A 17,640-nucleotide genomic window follows, 5' to 3' on the forward strand; every position below is an offset into this window, starting at 1 on the left:
GAAAGACAAGGTTTATCTCCTCTTTTCGGGGGAGGAATTTCTTAGTTTTGAATCATGATATTAAATCTAATGGATTGTCGTGAAATTATTTCGTTGGTAAAAAAGTTATAAAGTTTCCGAATACAGACATATGAATTAGAAGGAAAACATCCTGACGACTATAAAGGATCGTTAGATTGTCTCTCCAACAAGGATGTATTTTCCAGCGATATAAGCGGGAGATGCTCCACATTGCAAAATCTACTCGACGATTGTAGTTTTTATGAAGGAAAATTTTATTTGATTCAATCTCTTATTTATTTGTTAACGTCGAATCTCTATTGTACATGTTGTATGACTTTTAATTAATGAAATATTTTTGCTATTAAAAAAAAAAAAGTACCCCTAAACAAAATTTCAAAAATAATATTCATGCACAGCTCACTGGGCGGCACTCTTGTGTTGTGTGATGCTGTTTCGGGCTTTGCCCACATATTGATCCGGCCCATTTCTAGTGCCAAAAACCCATTTCAAGTACTCGGTCTCAAACTCTCTTAAACTCCCAAGTTTCAATTCTTGCTCAGAAGTTGAAATTAGCTAAGTTGAACTCAAAAGGAAAAAAAAAATGCAGTCGCACTTTCATCAATGTTATTGCAAATGCCACTGGTAGAAAATAGTGAACAAAACAACAAATTTTTTTTCAAGCTTAATTCATTTCAGAGGAACCCCCAAAAGCTAATTTTGATTTACAGTAAGAAAGCACTGTGATGCCGAATTCATGGCTTCGTGCAATTTCTATTGGACAAAGGAGACACCCTTTTTTGGGTTTTCTCTACCAAACAAGTTCTCGAGTTTTAATTCACAGCAGAAGTATTAGTATATTGGTTGATAACCCAGTTTCTAATTATATTTGCAATGGTGGAAATGTTCTTAATTCATCCCCAACTTCAATTTTTGGTAATACCCAGTTCAATCTTTTATCACTTTTCGATTATTATTTTAATTTATTGTTTTATTTTATATATAGTTATGTTGGTTTACTTGAAGTTTTGTGATTTTCATTGTTTTAGTTAAGATATAAGTGGAGAATGATTGTTGTAGTTCTAGAGGAATTGGAATTTTGATTTGATTGCATATATTTTTGAGTCTTGTATGTTTTGGTTAGTTAGAACTCAAAATTTGTTATAAATTTTGAACTTTCAGGTTCATTATTAGGTAATTGGGTACATGGAAAAGGTAGAGTAGGAGTAGGAGGTTGTGTTGGATTAGGACTTAGCTCGCCTTTAAAGTGCCAATGCAAAAGCATTGCCGGTTTTTGTAGTTTGCCGGGGTCTAGCACTTGCATATCTGAAAAGTCGGATTTCGACTGTAATGCATCCGAGCTTGCTGAGGAGAATCTTGTTGAAAAAGTGAAAACCAAGAGTTTGAGCAAGAAGCTGGTGGACTTTACACAGGTGGATAAGGAATTGCTTCCTACTGTTATTATTGTGGGGCGGCCGAATGTGGGCAAATCTGCCCTTTTTAACCGGTACACTGTTTTGGTTTAGTCCGAATTCTTTAGTGATAGTTGTGTTGAGTGACTAGTGATATTGATTGTCTATGTTAATGCCTATGTTGTCATTGTAGTTTAATTCAGCGGAGAGAGGCTCTTGTATATAACACTCCTGCTGATCATGTGACTCGTGATATACGGGATGGGATTGCCAAACTGGGAGATTTGCGGTTCCAGGTACTTGATTCAGCTGGCTTAGAAGCGGCGGCAACTTCAGGGTCTATCCTTGGACGAACTGCGGATATGACAGCCAATGTGTTGTTGAGATCCCAGTTTGCCATCTTCTTGATTGCTGCAAGGTATGTGCTATTTCTTTGGTGTGGGGCAGAATGACTTGTGAGTCCTATCTTTAAGCAGAAAATGTGATGGAAAATTTAATTGCTGGAACAGACTTGAGAAATTAGTAATGAATTTGTAACAGAAAAGTGCATTAAGGTTAACTTTTGGGGACCTTTTAAGTTATAAACACTGGAACTTTTAAGAAGTTACAGAGCATGATATTCAAAGGTATTATAAAATCAAGGAGGTTTGTGTGAAAGATGGTTTTGATCCCTTTGCCTGCTAGAGTGCTAGTTATTCCCTATCTTTTGACACTTTATTCATAATTTGACAAGAAGTGACAGATTTTGTATATATTGATATCTCCCTCTGTTAATCATGTAGAGATGGCTTGCAATCCATGGATTTACAGGTTGGGAAGTGGCTGCGTAAGCATGCGCCTGGAATTAAAATTGTTCTGGTGATGAATAAATCTGAATCTCTAGATGAGTCAGATGGGTCACTTGCAGCAGCTGCTGGTGAAGCATACAGATTAGGTTTTGGTGACCCTATTGCTATATCTGCTGAGACTGGTTTGGGCATGTCAGAACTTTACGGTGCTCTAAAGCCCTTGCTGGAGGAGCATATGCTCCAAATCATAAATGGTATGTGATTTTTGACCTTCCTAAAAATGCCCTTGAAGACTGCATATCTTAATCATTTATAGTCATTGCTGATTCTAAGGGGCCGTTTGGTTCGCACAAGGTAAACGGAATGGAATGAACAAAGGGAAAGGAAGAGAAAGGGAAGCTAATCCTTCATTTTTGTATTGTTGTTTGTTTTACATAAACAAAGGGAATCACGTTTGCAACCACCACTACTCTCCTCCTTCTACAACCACCACTACCCCTTAAATCTACCATACCTACCACCACCACCACCACGTTAGCCACCGCCCTCCTCACGACCTGCCACCGTCTCCCCTATCGCCTGCCCTTGCCGCCGCTGGTTCCCTCCCCTCTACCGCCGTTGATGCCCTCTTCTCTCTCAATTTTCTTTAATTTATTTATTAGATCTAGTTGTTTGGTTGTTTATAAGGTGTTAAGGATTATTTTTAGATGTTTGTGGGTAACTTGGGGTGTTTATGGAGAAATATAGGGTTTTTTTAGTGGTTTTTGAGGTGGATCCGGAGGTTTTGGAGATATGGGTGGTGGTTGTGTCGAATTGGGTGAGGTGGTTCACATGGATGGGTTTTTCGGGTGGGTTTAGGTCGATTTGGTGCAATTGTTTTCGGGGAGGGTGGATCTAGGGTGGTTTCGGTGGGGTGGTTGTCAAGGAGGGTGGGTTTTTTCCTGTGGGTTTAGGGCGATTTGAGAGGCCGGTTATGCCGGTGAAGTTGGGTCGGTTGATGGTGGTGGTGTCAACGGTTGGGCGGTTGTGCGGTGGTTCTAGCGGCGGTTAAACAATGGTGATGGCAGCTAAGGCGGCAGCTATGGTTGCTGGGCAGTGCATCTGGTGGCGGTTAAACAATGGTGATGGTGGCTTAGGCGGTGGCTATGGTTCTGGGCGGTGGTTCTGATTGTTGGGTGGTGTTTTCAATGTTGGTCAAAGGTAGTTACAAGGTGGTCATGGCAGTTGGGTGAAGAGGGATTTGGGGGGAAAGAGTGATCCCCTAGAGGGGAGGGGGGGGGGTGGGAAATTGGGAATCAAAGTAGAGGAAAATGGGGGAATAGGAGGGGTAAAGGGAATGATTGATTGTGTGTAACAAACATCATCAAAGGGATTTAAGGTAGTTGATTCCCTTTCCCTTTCTTGAATACCCCCAACCAAACGCCCTAAATATTTGCGGCATTGTGCAATAATTTCTTTCCACTGAAAACATGTAGTTGGCTCCTCACTTCCTCAGTGTACCTTTTGGCTGTTACACATCATAGGAAAATTCTTATAATTCCAAAATGGCTTCAGCTGTCTTTATATAATTACACAGTATGTCTGTATGTGTGCTAATTTACTAAACTTATTGAGTTTGCAACAACAGCTTCCCCTCATCTACCCCCTCCCCTTCTCAAAAGAAAAAAACATCAGTTACTGTTAAAGAAAAACATTAGTGATTGGGAAGGAATACAATTGTAGAACTACTGACAAGGGGAAACGATATGGACAAGTTTATTTTGTTAAGTTCCCATTGAATAATTACTAATCTGCCACAGTAAATAATTGTTTGTGCTTAAGAATTAGGAGGATGGGTTTGTGGACTACATGGTTGTTCTGCTCCTCATTTTTGCTACCCCTTCATGATCTTAATTTTGCCTTGTCTTGTTTGCCAACAGTGTTGTCAATCTGCACATGCGCAAAAGGAAAGTAAGAAAAAAGTTGAAAGATTAAAACTAGCTTTTGAGTCGCATTTGAAGATGCTACCCTTACTTTAAAATGTTCATTTATTTCAACATCTGTCAGCTAGCCATGCTAACTAATACGGAGTATGTTAGAATAATGAGCTAAATATCATGCACATTTGACATTTCTGTAATTTCCAGTTTATGATTGTTATTCAACCATTTTCTTTTTCTTTAAGTTTTGCCTTTGATAGTTTTTAAGCTATGTTGATTCATAGCACCAGTTTAGTTTTCTTTCTCAGTTTTGTGTCTCTGAGGCGCATAGGAATGCACGATTTCATGTTCACATTGCGGTGCACATGCATGTGTTTTTACACACTTTCTTTCCCTTTGGTCTTTTTTCCAGTTTGTGACTGAGGACATGTGAAAATTCTGTTGCATTGTCATGGTTATACTATATTATATTATTGTTTCAAACTGTCTTATACTCCCAAATAACTGACAGGTTGCACACATGCTGATGCACTAGCTTGACTTTATTTTTGTATAATTAACTATCAATGAAAATTATTTTAAAGATTATATTATGTTAGAAAAAAATTTATGGTTAATTCTAATACATGAATAGTGAAAAAAGTCCAACGTTTCAGTTATTCTGGGACGGAGAGAGTTGTCATGATGTTTCTTTTCCATCTCTAATGAAAATATTGATTTGCTTACTGTACTGACTACTGAGTTACTGCCTAATTTTGATTCTGTTTACCACATTCGACAAGCTTGTTTTTGCTTGATCTCATTATTCTTGAATATAAAATCTCTGTATTCTTAGATGAAGCTACTCTGGAAAGCTCTCCTGAGCCTGAAGAATCTAAGTTACCTCTACAGCTGGCAATTGTTGGACGGCCCAATGTTGGAAAGTCAACCTTACTGAATACATTATTACAAGAAGAGCGTGTTCTGGTGGGACCAGAAGCTGGTTTGACAAGAGATTCTATTCGAGCTCAGTTTCAGTATGATGGCAGAACTGTATATATGGTAGAGTGCTTCTTGTTCTATCCTTTTATTTTTTTGTTTTGCTAATTCATGGTGATACTTATTGAACTTTAAATAATAGCATGATCAAAGAAAAATATTTTATTGTAGCTGTTTATAGTATTATAACTATTGTTTGCCATGTCTTCTTAAAATACTTTCTTTATGATATATATCAATTTGTGTCCTCTGCTTTGCTTTCTTCTCATATGGGTCATGAACATAGAATGTTCTATAGTTGATATAGATAACTAAAATATCTGATTACATCCTTTGTGTTTGTGACTCTGTGGTATATTATGGAAGTCCTTTAAAATATATGATGCAATCTGAGACTCTGAGAGCCTTGATCCTTGATAAGTTCATCAGCCTTTTCTGGTGCTCTTATGCACATCTGGTCCATACGTTCATTCCTGATTTGCTCTTAATAATATTTACATATCATCTTTGAAGAAGAAATTGCCATATGCTTATGTGTGTGATATAAGTTTTTTAGGAAAATATTTGTTCTCCAAGGACGTCTTAGCATCATCTAATATATTGTATATAGCTATTGTCACAAATATCAAACCCTGCATTTACTATTACTTCATTGTCCATTAATTAGGTATGATTTGGGCTAGAATAGTGCCTGCTAAGTACTTCTATTTCCAAGAGCAGGAGGTGTATATGGATGCATTCGCAATTAAAATGATGCTGTAAAATGCAGAAGCAAATCTCTGTTATGCAATGGCGGATCATCGGGGGGTGGGGGGGCGGGGCATTAGGGGCCTTGTCCAAGCCCAAAAAATATTAGGGTGGCTATTGGAATTTATTGACATAGCCTAGTAATTAAAAAAAAAAAAAAAAAGTGTTGCCTTTTAATTAAAAAAATAAAAGTGTAAGAGTAGGCCCAACTATATGTACTACGTATATGGTTTCTAATATACTCTAAAATTGTAAAGCTAAAGCTTAAAACCCACTTTTAAGTATTTTGACCTTTCCACCTACTTTATCTCCTACCATCTAGATTCTCTAGCTATTGTTATTACTTGTTTCTCTAATTCTATTCTAAACCTTAGGATGTATTAGTGAAGTATAAATTTGGCGATATTGATCTCATTTGTTTGTATTACTTCAGTTGTATGATTGTATTTGTATGTAACACATTTAATTTTGATCGACCCTCTAAAGAATTTTTTTCAAGATCCGCCACTGCTGTTATGAATATGGTCATTTTCTGATGTGTACTTCTGCATCAAGATAAATTAAAAGATTTCTTTTCTGATCAATAGCAGAGAAGCTAATATAGTAGCCCATATTCTTTCTAGGCTAACCATTGTCATGATTGAAGTGAAGAAGATCCATAATGTAGTACCGCAGTGCTCTAAAGACGCCTAATCAAGTGGCTTCTGCGCTGTTGATTAAATTGCTCCCTGGTTCTTCGTAGCTTGTTTCTGGCTGTATTTCTTGTGTTTTGCACCCTTTTCAGGCTTGGGTCATGTAGACCAAGTCCCTTATATGGTTAACTGCTCTCTAACTTGTTTGTTATATTTCTTGTAATTCATGGTTCCGTATATTCTTAAGAAGCGTTAAAATATCAAACCCTGCACCTGTACATATAAAATTATGGTTCCATAAAGTCTTTAACCTGTACAATATCCTATAGATGCTTACCAATATGAGAAAATATTTATAGCGCAACTTCATAAAGTCTTGATCTGTATTCAATAACCCATTTCATCATAAGCTTTTTAATGTGGTCTAAATTTCTTCTGTTGACATGTGTAGAGGAAATTGTATTGGTCACTCTGTGGCTGGTTTTTATCAGTGTTTAATTTTTGACCCTGTTTCCTCCCTAAGTCTGATTATGCATTAAGAACGTTTTCATAAGTAGTTGTATTATGTCTTGTGTGGATGGTCCTTGATTAATAGTTGAGAGGTTGTTTCTGTGATCCAGTTTTATATTAATCTACTCTAATTATACATTTACAATTAGTTATCCTAATAGACTGCTCTATGAACTCTCAGTATTACTCTGGATACACTATATATAGTAGTACTGTTATATTACTGTCACATAGAGATCAAGAACTTACTGTTCTTATTTTTTTTGTATTGTCTTACCGTTCCTAAAGCCTCTATCATATTTCTCAAATCTTAAGGACAGTTATTCAGTTATTTTACCTTATTTAGCTGCTAAGACTTTTTATTTGATGCATTTAGACATTGCTTTTAGAAGATTTCATATTATAAATATGCATGGAAAGAACATACTTCAGGAATTCAGATAATGATAATTTCCTAATTAATATGGCTCTACTGAAGTATATTTAAATTTCTCAAACTAATTTTAATATGTATAATCTTTCACCTCCTTAAATGGTTGGTACTATCACACACTCTCTTGGATGTTCCAAAATGTATCTCATGAAATGTCAAATTAGCAGACTTCTGATTTATGACTTCCAAAAATGTGAATGATATTTTGTTTACTTTCTTCAGGTTGACACTGCTGGGTGGTTGGAGAGGACAAAAGAGAAAGGCCCTGCTTCATTGAGCATTATGCAAACCAGGAAAAATCTTATGAGGGCTCATGTAATTGCATTGGTTCTTGATGGAGAGGAGGTGAGCCATTGATTCTCTCTTGCAGTGCTATGTTTAAGGTTGACATTAGACAGTTTATTTAGATAAGAAGATTTTATATAATTGAGTTTAAATAATAAGGTAAACCATACCATAAATAAGGTATAAAAGCAAAAGAGGTATTTAGAACTGCAACTACAACCAACCTGTATGATTTTTGATAAGACAGGGTCTGAGTAGGTCCAGATTCCATCTGTAGGTATATACACAGCCTTATCCTTGGGTATTCAAAATCCTTAGAATTGTTGTTTACGAAAGGCTAATCATTTTGTCAAATGATTAGAGTTTATTTTTCTTTGCATTAGAATGAAAGCATTTATAGAAATATAGAATTTGAAAATCACCATTGATTCCTAAGAAGCAAAACATTCATTATGAGGGGTGAAAAAGAAACAAGAACTCTCCTGCCAAGGCTCAGGTAGCTGATTTTCAAATTGCCACTGATTCTATTGGTAGTAAACTAGTAATGCTATGTTATCATCTGTAATCTTCAGCAAAGCCATTATTTGCCTTAAATTCTCATTCCAATTCTTCTTCAAGCTACACCTTTTTTTTGCTATCCTGTGAGAGGATCTTAACTTACTACAGTGGGTCATTTTTTCATAAATAGTTGTGTTATAGAGCTGGCAGATAAAAGGCAAAGCTTTAAAATAAGAACCTTGTCTGGGAAAGAATTATCTCACCTCACCATTTATGATTCTCCGGGGCTATGAATGACTTGTTGATCTTCAGTCACCAAACATTATTTTCTGTTTGGCGTGACCGAACATGCCCAAACAATTTGTCATCTCATTTTTTAAATCCTTTAATTTTATCCCACTCCACCCCTTGTTACTTTCGTAGTTTCATCTTTAATCTCATCTTTTCTTGTATGGATCCTCTTCTTCTTGTATGCCCAAAACATCCACAATGGGTCCTCTTCTTTGAATTGCCACAATAATGCTATGGGAGTGATCTTCTTTAACTTGCCAACTTTGCTCAATATTAAACAGGTGGTCTAATTACTACCATAATTTATGGGCTTGAGCTTCCTTAACTGGCCAGGTCCCTGCTCCATGGACGATATTGGCCAAATTGCTATGGGACAGACCATTTCCTTCAGTTTTAATGATATAGCTCATCGTAAAGAACTCTTGATGAACTCCACTGTTTAAGCTACGTAGCATTAATATGGAGAAGAATATTTTCATTGACAAAATCTTGCTAGTAATTTTTTGTAACCAAGAGATGGTTTGAATTTTGAAATCTTCATTACTTGTTCTCATCAGCAACTTCTTGCTAACCCATTCACTTCATCAAAAAGTGAGACAACTCCAACCTTTTTGGGTGGGGGTTTGAAGAGGTTGTTGAGCCATGCATCATTGCCTGCAACTATATGAGAGGCTGTTTTTGAATCAAAACAATCACGATGATTGGAGAATAGCACATAGTAAAATCAGAAGCTCAAACAATTTGAAAAATGAAAGTGCGAGAAACTGTAGCAGAGGAAATAATAAATATAAGTAAGAAATATATGTAGTAATAGTGCTAAAAGCTCTTGAAGTATGCAGCTCCTGTGTCAAGTTCCTAGCATGCTGATTGCATGATGTCTTTTAGATTTAGTTCAATTCCTTTTAGCTGTGTGAGAAACTGTTGTAATAGAGGCAATAGAGATTCCCCCGTCTGGCATAAAGCCTGACCTCTCTCTCCCTCTCTCTCTCTCTCTCTCTCAAATTGTGCCTTTCTATATATAGATTTGATTTGCTTCCTCTTCTTGTTAGTGTACCATAATAAATTTTTGATCGTTTATTGTCTCCTCATTTTGGCTATTAGGTTGCAAAGACCAAGAGGAGCATGAAGCATGCCGAAATAGTTATAGCTAGACAGGCAGTGGAAGAAGGACGTGGTTTGATAGTAATCGTAAACAAAATGGATCTTTTGAAAGGAAAGCAGAAGTCTAAGTTGTATGAAGACTTCATTAAAGCTGTTCCTGAAGAGATTCAGAAACTTATACCGCAGGTTTGCTTTTTAAAACTTCCATTCTATAGCTCTCTGTTGCTAATCCTTTTTATCACTTGTGATAGTGTTTCAAGATTTAAGCATATGAGCTTGTTTGATGAGTCAGTTCTATTATCTTCCATGCGCTAATGATATAGTAATTCCCACAAAACTTATTTGTGCTTTAATTATCAAGGGGTCTGGTATGCAGTGTATGAGAGAATTTAAGGGTGAGGAGTTGATTGTCCAAATTTCAGTTATAAGTGAGTGAGGAAATAAGAAAACTAATTGCATCTGAGAAAATTGGGCTTTATTCCTTGTTTTGGAAGTTGGGGAAGAGAGAGTGAAAGGAAGGAGTTTGTTAGTCACAGTCTCACAGATTGCTCTGTTTATAAAGAAACCCTAATTTGAATTTCTCCTCCTCTTTCTTGAAAAATTACTCACCAACATCAATTTTTGGTAATCGATGTAACATTGTCATATCTAAATATCTTAAAATTAAAATAAACTTACTCCTTGACTTGTTAAGTTGTTAACTTGTTATGCACCAAAATCTTAACTGAGATCATGAAATGTCTTATTTTTGTAAAACTGAGTAACCCTCTCCTGTCATCAGGTAACTGGAATACCAGTTATATTTGTTTCTGCTCGGGAGGGAAAGGGTCGTATAGCAGTCATGCGTCAGGTTACTGACACTTACGAGAAATGGTGTCTACGGCTGTCAACAGCCAGACTTAATCGTTGGTTGCGAAAGGTATGTTTCCATTTTCCTTTAAAGTTCATATAGATATTAGATAATTCTTTTGGCAACTTGACACAAGGGTCAAAATGTGTTGGTGAGTAAATTGTGACTTAATTGACTAAGATGAAGCAGGATCTGCTGGTGTCCTGATCTTGAATTCTTGATAATTATTCACAAGTCCATGATTTACTCTATTACTAATGGTTAGCCATGGTAGCTTCCTAGTCTGTGGAAGACAAACCAGTGGCCAAAATATGGCGAAGGTGCCATTTCTCTGTTTGAGGTCTGATGGAAATATAAAAGCCTAAGTATCGTCTTGATAAAGAATCAGTGCCTGCTAATGAAATCCTAATTTGAATTGAGTTCAGATGACCCACAGCTTACTGATTTTCAGATCCTAAAGGTGTTGATTCTCTGTTTCTAGGTTATGAGCAGGCACTCTTGGAAAGATCAGGCTGCACAACCAAAGGTCAAGTACTTCACACAGGTGAAGGCTCGACCACCAACATTTGTTGCCTTTGTGAAGGGGAAAACAATGCTGTCAGATACGGAAATACGGTTTTTGACAAAATCTTTGAAAGAAGACTTTGATATGGGCGGGATCCCAATTCGTATCTTGCAGCGGTCTCTAAGTAGACACGACACAACATCCAAGAGCACCCTTGCTAAGCGTAGCCATACAGGAAAAGTGGTTGAAAGAGCATCTTCAGATAAGCGGAGTGTCAGTTTGAAATGAGGTTATAATAGTAACATTTTTTTTAAAGAAATATAATTGTAACATAATTACAAAATACTGTATTTTCTTTGCCTAAAAATATATTTATGGGAACCAATACTCCGTACAACCAGTTGTACCTAGCAAGGAATAATCGATTGTAAAATTTGCTCATTAGACTTAGAGCAAATTTGTACCAAGTTAGTTATGTAAAAATATAACTTTGCTCAATTCTATTTTAATGAGTAAAAACTTTTGTTTGTAAAGTTAAAAACTTACATTTGGTTGAAGTTTTGGAATTATTATTGTTATTAAAATAATATAAAATCTCCCCAGGATCCCTAATTTTATTAAGGCTAAACTTCGTACGAAAAGAGTGTTGGAATGTGACTCGAGAATCGATTGAGGCTTGGCATATAACCTAAGGGGATGAATTACTTGTGTTAAACAAGGAAGCATTGGATGGGTCAACTTCAACTAGGCATATCTCTCAAACTACTTGGAGTTTTGAGGTGATTCAAGTTAGAGGTGAAAGCTTGTTTCAAGAGCTTTCCAACGATAGGTCATAAGCTTAATTCCGATGAAATGCGAGGAAGTTATAGCTGTTTTACTACCCATTGAGGGTTATTTTGTTTATTATCCCCAAATTGAGTGAAACACATTTAGAGCTAGGGTTCTTGTTCTTGAAACCCTTGTGCTTTAGAGTGGAAATTTGTGAGAGATTACTCTTGTAAACACTAATTATAATCAATACAAAAATTCTCCTTGTTATTGGGTGGGTTTTATAGTCTTCAAGTAATTGCTTGAAGGATTTTCCCACCTTCCAATTTCTTGTCTCTTTTACTATCAAATTTTTTATTTTTATTTTTTTGACAAAATACTATCAAATTTCTTAATTGTTCTTGCTAATTGCTTCAATTATCAACCATTTGCTCTAACAAAGAGCTTTCATATATTTAATTTGTTATCATCCTCTATACAATGATCTCTAAAATAATATGTATATTAAAAATCTTTGATCTTCCTCTACTTTCCACTGTGCTGGTAACCCATGCTAGTATGCTACATAATATGTATGATGGACTGATGGTTAAACTCCTTATTAACAGGGAACTTGGGTAGTTTACTAGTTTGAAATACTCCTATATACATACGAACATAATAAAGTGATTAATCAACAAAATTATTCTTTTGTTCAATTTTTTTAATCTATGCACATTGTCTTGTAGCCATAGTACAATAAACAAAAATTTAGACTAAATTTTAATCCGTACATGCACACATGATGTATCTGTGTAATAGTAATATACTAATGTGTATTAGTAATCAGTTAGGTCTTAACATTGATTGAACTTGTAGTCTTTTGTTTATGACCTCTTATATTTCTTGCCCTATGTTACTTTTTTTTTTTTTTTTCACCAATATAAGATTATTTCAACAATAACAACTTGTAAAGTGTTAAATTTTATCTAGCAGGATCAAATTTGTGGTACACAACATAAGTTTGATTTCAATAAGCAAAGAATAAGGTGCTAGGAGTCTTGTTCTTAATTACGCAGGATAATGCTTTAGTAGTCATTAATTATAGCGTTGTAATGTGTGCCTACGGGTATGATGTTCAAAGCTACTACATCAATTTTGAGGAGAGCAAATCAAATGTATTCAACTGAGTAGTGCTACACATACAATGATTGTATGTGGGCCAAGTATACAACACCATTTACAAATTGTCCACTCGCCATAAGCCAAAAAAAAAATGAGAGGGAAAAATTTTAGAGTTTGGCCCTATGTAGCGCAAATTTTAATATGCACCATGGTGCATGTTAAAATGTGTGCACCACTAATAATAAGATGCCACATGTATTACAATTTGTCATCACATATACTACCAAAATTATTATCTCTTGGTATTTTCTCTCTCCTCTCTTCTCCTCCCTCACACTTTCTAAATTTCTGATTTCTCTTTCCTCTATCTTCTTTCTCCTCTAATTTTCTCTCTCTTAAATTCATTCATTATTTTGTTTTTGATTTAACTTCTTCATCACTATTTTTCATCACTATAGATCGAGATCCTTCATCTCTTCCTCTTACAATTCATAATTTCTAGCTAATTTCTCTCACCTCTTTTTTTCTATTTCTTAAATTCATTCATTGTTGTTGATTTAATTCCTTCATCGTCATTGTTGATCACTATATATTAATTTCAAAATTCGTTTTTTTCAACCTTCAATTTGAAACTTTGTTAATGGAGTTTTGCAAAAAAAGTGAAGTTTAAAATGGCGGATTTGACGAGGGTAAGGTGTTTAAGACGACGGAGATGATTATTTTTCATTAAGATTCCATTGTCTAAATCACTATGGCTAGGTTTGAATTTCGAAATTTGTAGATTTCATATTATTTTGATTTTTTTTTTGTTAGTGATATTTGTGTATTCAATTATTAACAGATCTGTTTTTTGTTATATTTTGGTCTTTTGAACGTTTTAAGTTTAAAATATGAACGTAAGATATGTTTCCTATAAACATATATTTTTACTGACATATATTTTGGGATTTATGAACATCTTAATTATAATTTTGAACATGTGATAAATTTCTTATGAACTTTTTTTAGATCTATGTATTTTGTAATCATTTTTTTTAAAAAAATTTGGTGTTCTATACTTTATAATCTATATATCTGAACATTTGATTCTTTGAATATGAAAATTAATTTTGTTTTCAATTTATGAATTTTAAAAACATTTTTATTTTTTAATTGCTAATTTTTTTGATGATTTTCACTATCATTTATAATTTAATTGTTGAATTGATGCTTTAATTTGTATTTTATGAATATAATTTGTGTATATCATGTTTTGTTCATATAATTTGAGTAACGCACTTTCCATTGTATTTATTATCAAAATTGTTATTAGTAGTATCATATTATGAACATTGTTTCTATTTTTATGAACATTGTTTCTATTTTTATGAACATTTAGGTTACTTTAATGAATCTTTCCGTTTTACATAATTATCTGAGTATATGCTTTTTAGAAAATAATTGTAAACGTAATTATGAACATTTTTTTCCAATATTTGAACTTTGTTGTTTTATTTTTGAACTCCAGTAATGATTATTATGAACTGTGTTTGTTTATTGCAGTTAGAACATATGAAGTTGTTTATAAGGAAAGCCTGAAGGCTGAGCAACATTCATGATCAGTGTTTTCAGGTCAAGAAGTTTTTGAAGGGTTTTAAGTGGTTTGTGGTTGGAGTTCAGAAGTTTATGTAGGGTGTTCAGTGGTCTGGGGTTGGGGTTGGGGTCCAAAAAAATTTGTAGGGTGTTTAGTGGATTGTAGTTGGGGTTCAAAAGTTTTTGTAGAGGGTTCAGAGGTTTTTGTAGGGTGTTCAGTGATTGTGATTTGTGGTTGGGGTTCAGAAGTTTTTATTGGGGGTTCAGAGGTTTTTTTAGGGTGTTTAGTGGTTCGTAGTTGGGGTTCAGAAGTTTTTGTAGGGGGTTCAAAGGTTTTTGTAGGGTGTTCAGTGGTTTGTGGTTGGATTTAGAAGTATTTTTATAGTGTTCAGTGGTTTGTTGTTGGGGTTCAAAAGTTTTTGTAGGGGGTTCAAGGTGTTTGGGTAGGGTGTTCAGTGGTTTGTAATTGAGGTTCGAAAGTTTTTTTAGGGGTTCAGAGGTTTTTGAGTTTAGTTCAGTGTTTTTTGTGGCTTATTAGAAAATTGTAGGGGCTTATATGAAGTTTATGGGGGCTTTTGTGTTGCTTCTAGTGTCTTATCATAAGTTTCTGGTTGATGTTCAGAAGTTTCTTGAAGGTGTTTAGTAGTTGGTCTATAATTATATACGAAGTATTAAACAACAAAAGAAGGAAATACACAACATCCAAATAAATTATTATTTCATACCAAAGTACTTGATAAAGTTTATACACAAATTATTACTTCATACAACACATATATATGGACGTAAAAGACAACGTATATGAACAGACAGGAAAATATGAATGTAATGGATATGGAACGATTAACATCAGATTTGCTAATTTTATTGCACAATCCACCAAAATTGATCAAAAAGCTACACAAAAAAAAAAAAAAAAAAAAAAAAAAAGAGGAGCAAATCTCCATTTTTTTTTTAAAACAAAATACAAGAAACTTTATAGTGGATAGAGAAAGTAGAGTTTTCCCCATTGTTGAAAATTTTAGAGCTTCTAGTAATTTAGAGGTAAAAAAGGGAGAATCAAAATTATCAATGAGGGAAGCAAAAAAAAAAAAAAAAAAGAGGAGACGGAAAAAAATAAAAATGGCTATTGAATCTCTTAAAAAAAAAAAAAAAAGGTTGTTGAAAGTTTTAATTTAGGTTTTCAAAGAATTTAGAGGTAAAAAAAATATATCAAAATTCAATGGTTAAAACAAAAAAATGGCTGAGCTTCTTCTATTGGGTGCAGGCTTCTTTCTATTGGACATTAAATCACTGGGCTGGACAGCAGATTGGGCCTGGTGCACCTAGAACTAGGTGCACCATGGTGCATGTAATACTAATTGCCTATGTAGTACAAGTAGGCGGGAATTCTTGTTGGCGAATTTTATTGGTGCCATACTACTATGTTACTTAAAAAATATAGTACGTTACAATCGTTATCAAACAAATACATTACGTATTTACGTTACTAATAAATACAAATTTCTTACCAGAGAATGACGTCGTAGTCAGCGTCATTAATGAAGAGAGCTGATTTTTATAAAAATTGATTAATATTTCATTTGACGATATTTCATGAACTACTAATCAAAAACTTATTATAATCAAACCAATAAAATTCTCTTTTAATGCTCTTTATGTATACATTCATATCGAGATACTTTCAAAAATGTTATATAGTTGGACGATTTTAACATTAATATAGTTTTGTGGGTTTCCTTTATCTTCATCCCATAGTTAAAAAGAAATATTAGAGGGTTAAAAAAATGAAGGGCTACAGTAAAATATTAGAGGGTTATAATACAATAATTAAATGACATAAATTCATCATCTTTTTCTAAAAAAATTGTTGATGTGGTTTTAAAATTTTAGTTTCTGAAATTTATTTCAATGTTGTCAAAATAAAGGACTTAAAACACATGACAAGTAAAATAATAAAGTATGTTACTTGAAAATTATCGGTTATTTGTGGAAAAAAAGAAAATTTATGTTAAGGAAAGAAATTTTTTTTTGGAAAAGTACGCCAACTTCACTAGAGGAATTATATTTGAACTCGAGAGTCGAGACTTAAGACAACATGAAGTTCTTAAGTACACCATTTGTAACAAGATTAAGGAATTTTCACCATGTCATTCTTTTGCCAAAATATATATATAAATAATAATTTAGGTTATTAAGGTTTTAAATTCAAAGTGTTGTGAGGTACACTCAACTATTGATATTACTTATTACACATAATCAAACAGTGAAAAATTAAAATCATCAATGTAGTCTTGTGTGTTTGAATTTATTTCCTTTTTTGATGATTGTTTACTACGAAATGTGAAATGTTTTGAAATTAAATTCCACACAAATATGAGGTATAGTTTAAGATAACATTCTTTAGTCTTTCCTTAATTACCATTTAATCTAGATAGCATCATCATGATTTTGTAAATTAATTAATAGATTCACATATACGTTAAACATTATGTTATACCTGGCAAATGGGCCATTCGAATCGGGTTTGGGTTGGGTCACTTTCGGGTCGGGTATGGGTCGAGTCGGGTCAATTTAGGTTTCGAGTATGACTCGGCGGGTCAATTTCAGGTCGGGTCGGATTTGTTCGGGTTATACCATTTTTGGATCGCATATATTCGGGTCGAGTCATGTTCGAGTTGTTCCATTTGTGGATCAAATTGATAATTTCATATTTTGATATTATTATAATAAAACTATCAATTCAGTTTATGAGCTTGGGTACGATTGGAGATGAACAATTTGTGTCATTTTTTACACCATAATTTTTTATTTCAGTTATAAGCTAAGGTAATTTTAGTTCAGGATATTTCAAGTATTTGGTCTAGTCTGTTTAGGTCAAACATTTTGAGTCAACTTTAGGTCAAGTCAATTTCGGGTTGGATCGATTCGGGTATGGGGACAACTTCGGATCAGGTAAAATCGGGTCTAGTAAGTTCGAGTGTCGGGTCAACTCCATATTTGGGTCAGTTGTGAGTCAAGTCGGGTTGATTTCGGGTTTCGGATCGATGTTTTTGGGTCAATTTGGAGTCATGGGTCAGGTCATCAGGTCTGGGTTATTAGAATTGTCAGGTCTATATGTTACTAAAAAAAACCTTCAAACTCACCAAAAATTACAAATTAAATATTGATTAAATAACTAATATATATCAATCGATAACCTAGAGTGCATTTTAATATTAATCGATGTCCTAAAGTACATTTTGAA

The 17,640-nt window shown here is 34.3% G+C and overlaps 1 protein-coding gene across 1 annotated transcript; it reads left to right on the forward strand.

Annotated features, from left to right (window-relative positions):
* Positions 1 to 597: 597 nt before the first annotated feature.
* On the forward strand, positions 598 to 11,523 carry LOC145571865 (uncharacterized). The gene is made up of 9 exons (XM_081630900.1): positions 598 to 936; positions 1,183 to 1,507; positions 1,606 to 1,830; positions 2,195 to 2,454; positions 4,955 to 5,160; positions 7,642 to 7,764; positions 9,595 to 9,780; positions 10,376 to 10,513; positions 10,926 to 11,523. The coding sequence occupies exons 1-9, from the start codon at positions 747 to 749 to the stop codon at positions 11,235 to 11,237; spliced, it is 1,965 nt and encodes a 654-aa protein (XP_081487026.1). The 5' UTR covers positions 598 to 746; the 3' UTR covers positions 11,238 to 11,523.
* The last annotated feature ends 6,117 nt before the right edge of the window (positions 11,524 to 17,640 follow it).

Source organism: Chenopodium album, chromosome 12, assembly GCF_948465745.1.
Source record: "Chenopodium album chromosome 12, dcCheAlbu1.1, whole genome shotgun sequence".
Taxonomy (NCBI): domain Eukaryota; kingdom Viridiplantae; phylum Streptophyta; class Magnoliopsida; order Caryophyllales; family Amaranthaceae; genus Chenopodium; species Chenopodium album.